This window comes from Rattus norvegicus, chromosome 11 (genome assembly GCF_021556685.1).
Source record: "Rattus norvegicus strain SHRSP/BbbUtx chromosome 11, alternate assembly SHRSP_T2T, whole genome shotgun sequence".
Classification (NCBI taxonomy): Eukaryota; Metazoa; Chordata; class Mammalia; order Rodentia; family Muridae; genus Rattus; species Rattus norvegicus.
The window spans coordinates 2479936-2480795 of NC_141544.1; the positions used below are offsets into that span (position 1 = coordinate 2479936).

The 860-nt window shown below is 45.0% G+C and overlaps 1 protein-coding gene across 1 annotated transcript; it reads left to right on the top strand.

The window, feature by feature from the left end:
* Positions 1–267: 267 nt before the first annotated feature.
* LOC148002409 (Y-linked testis-specific protein 1-like) lies at positions 268–627 on the top strand. The gene has a single exon (XM_087577159.1). It carries the CDS (start codon positions 268–270, stop codon positions 625–627), a length of 360 nt encoding a protein of 119 aa, XP_087433285.1.
* The last annotated feature ends 233 nt before the right edge of the window (positions 628–860 follow it).

Below are 860 nucleotides of genomic sequence, written 5' to 3' on the forward strand. Positions count from 1 at the left end.
AGGTGGCCTTCTCCCAAGGCCCTGGGGAATAAGGTGGGCTGCAGAATTTCCCATTGATGGAAGGAAGGTGATGAGCCTCTCACACAATGGAAGGCCATCGTTCTAGATCAACTGCCAACAAATCCCTCTCTCTATCTGGTCAAGTATGACAGAATTGACTGTGTCTATGGCCTGGCACTTCACAGCGATGAGAGGATTTTAAAGCTTAAGATCTTGCCTCACAAAGTACTGTTTCCTCAAGTGAAAGACGCCCATCACGCAAGTGCCATGGTTGGCCGAGCTGTGGAGCATAAATTTGAGGGCATACATGGCTCTAAGGACAACTGGAGTGGGGTGGTCCTAGCCCATGTGCCGATCATGAAGGACTGGTTTTCCATCACCTACGAGAAAGATCCAGTCCTATACATCTACCAGCTCCTGGATGATTACAGAGAAGGTAACTTCCGTATAATTCCAGAGACTCCTCCAGCAGAGGTGAAGTCAGACGTTGACAGCGACATCTTAACAGGTCAATGTATGCAGTACACCAGAAGTTACGGGTCCAAAAAGATTGGCAAAGTCATTTACCAAGTTCTAGCCAAGTCTTCCATATACTTCATCAAGTTTGTTGGCAATGTCCACATCTAAGTCTATAATCTGGTGGAAAAGATCGGTTAAGGGGAAATTCACAAAGTGTGGGGGACATAGATCTGTAATTTATAGGATTGGGGAAAAATGTTTTTATGTGTTTTAGATACACAAGGGCGTTTGACAACCCCAGTATCTTTTCCAGTGGAATTTGTTTTTGCTCAAAAAATTAAGATGTGCGATGTGACGTGTTGTATGTGAACACTTTGGTGGAGGAGATGGACTGTGGTGGA

Bases quoted from the DNA above. Each gene is read 5' to 3' on its own strand.
- LOC148002409 (XM_087577159.1), top strand. From the start codon at position 268: ATGGTTGGCCGAGCTGTGGAGCATAAATTTGAGGGCATACATGGCTCT.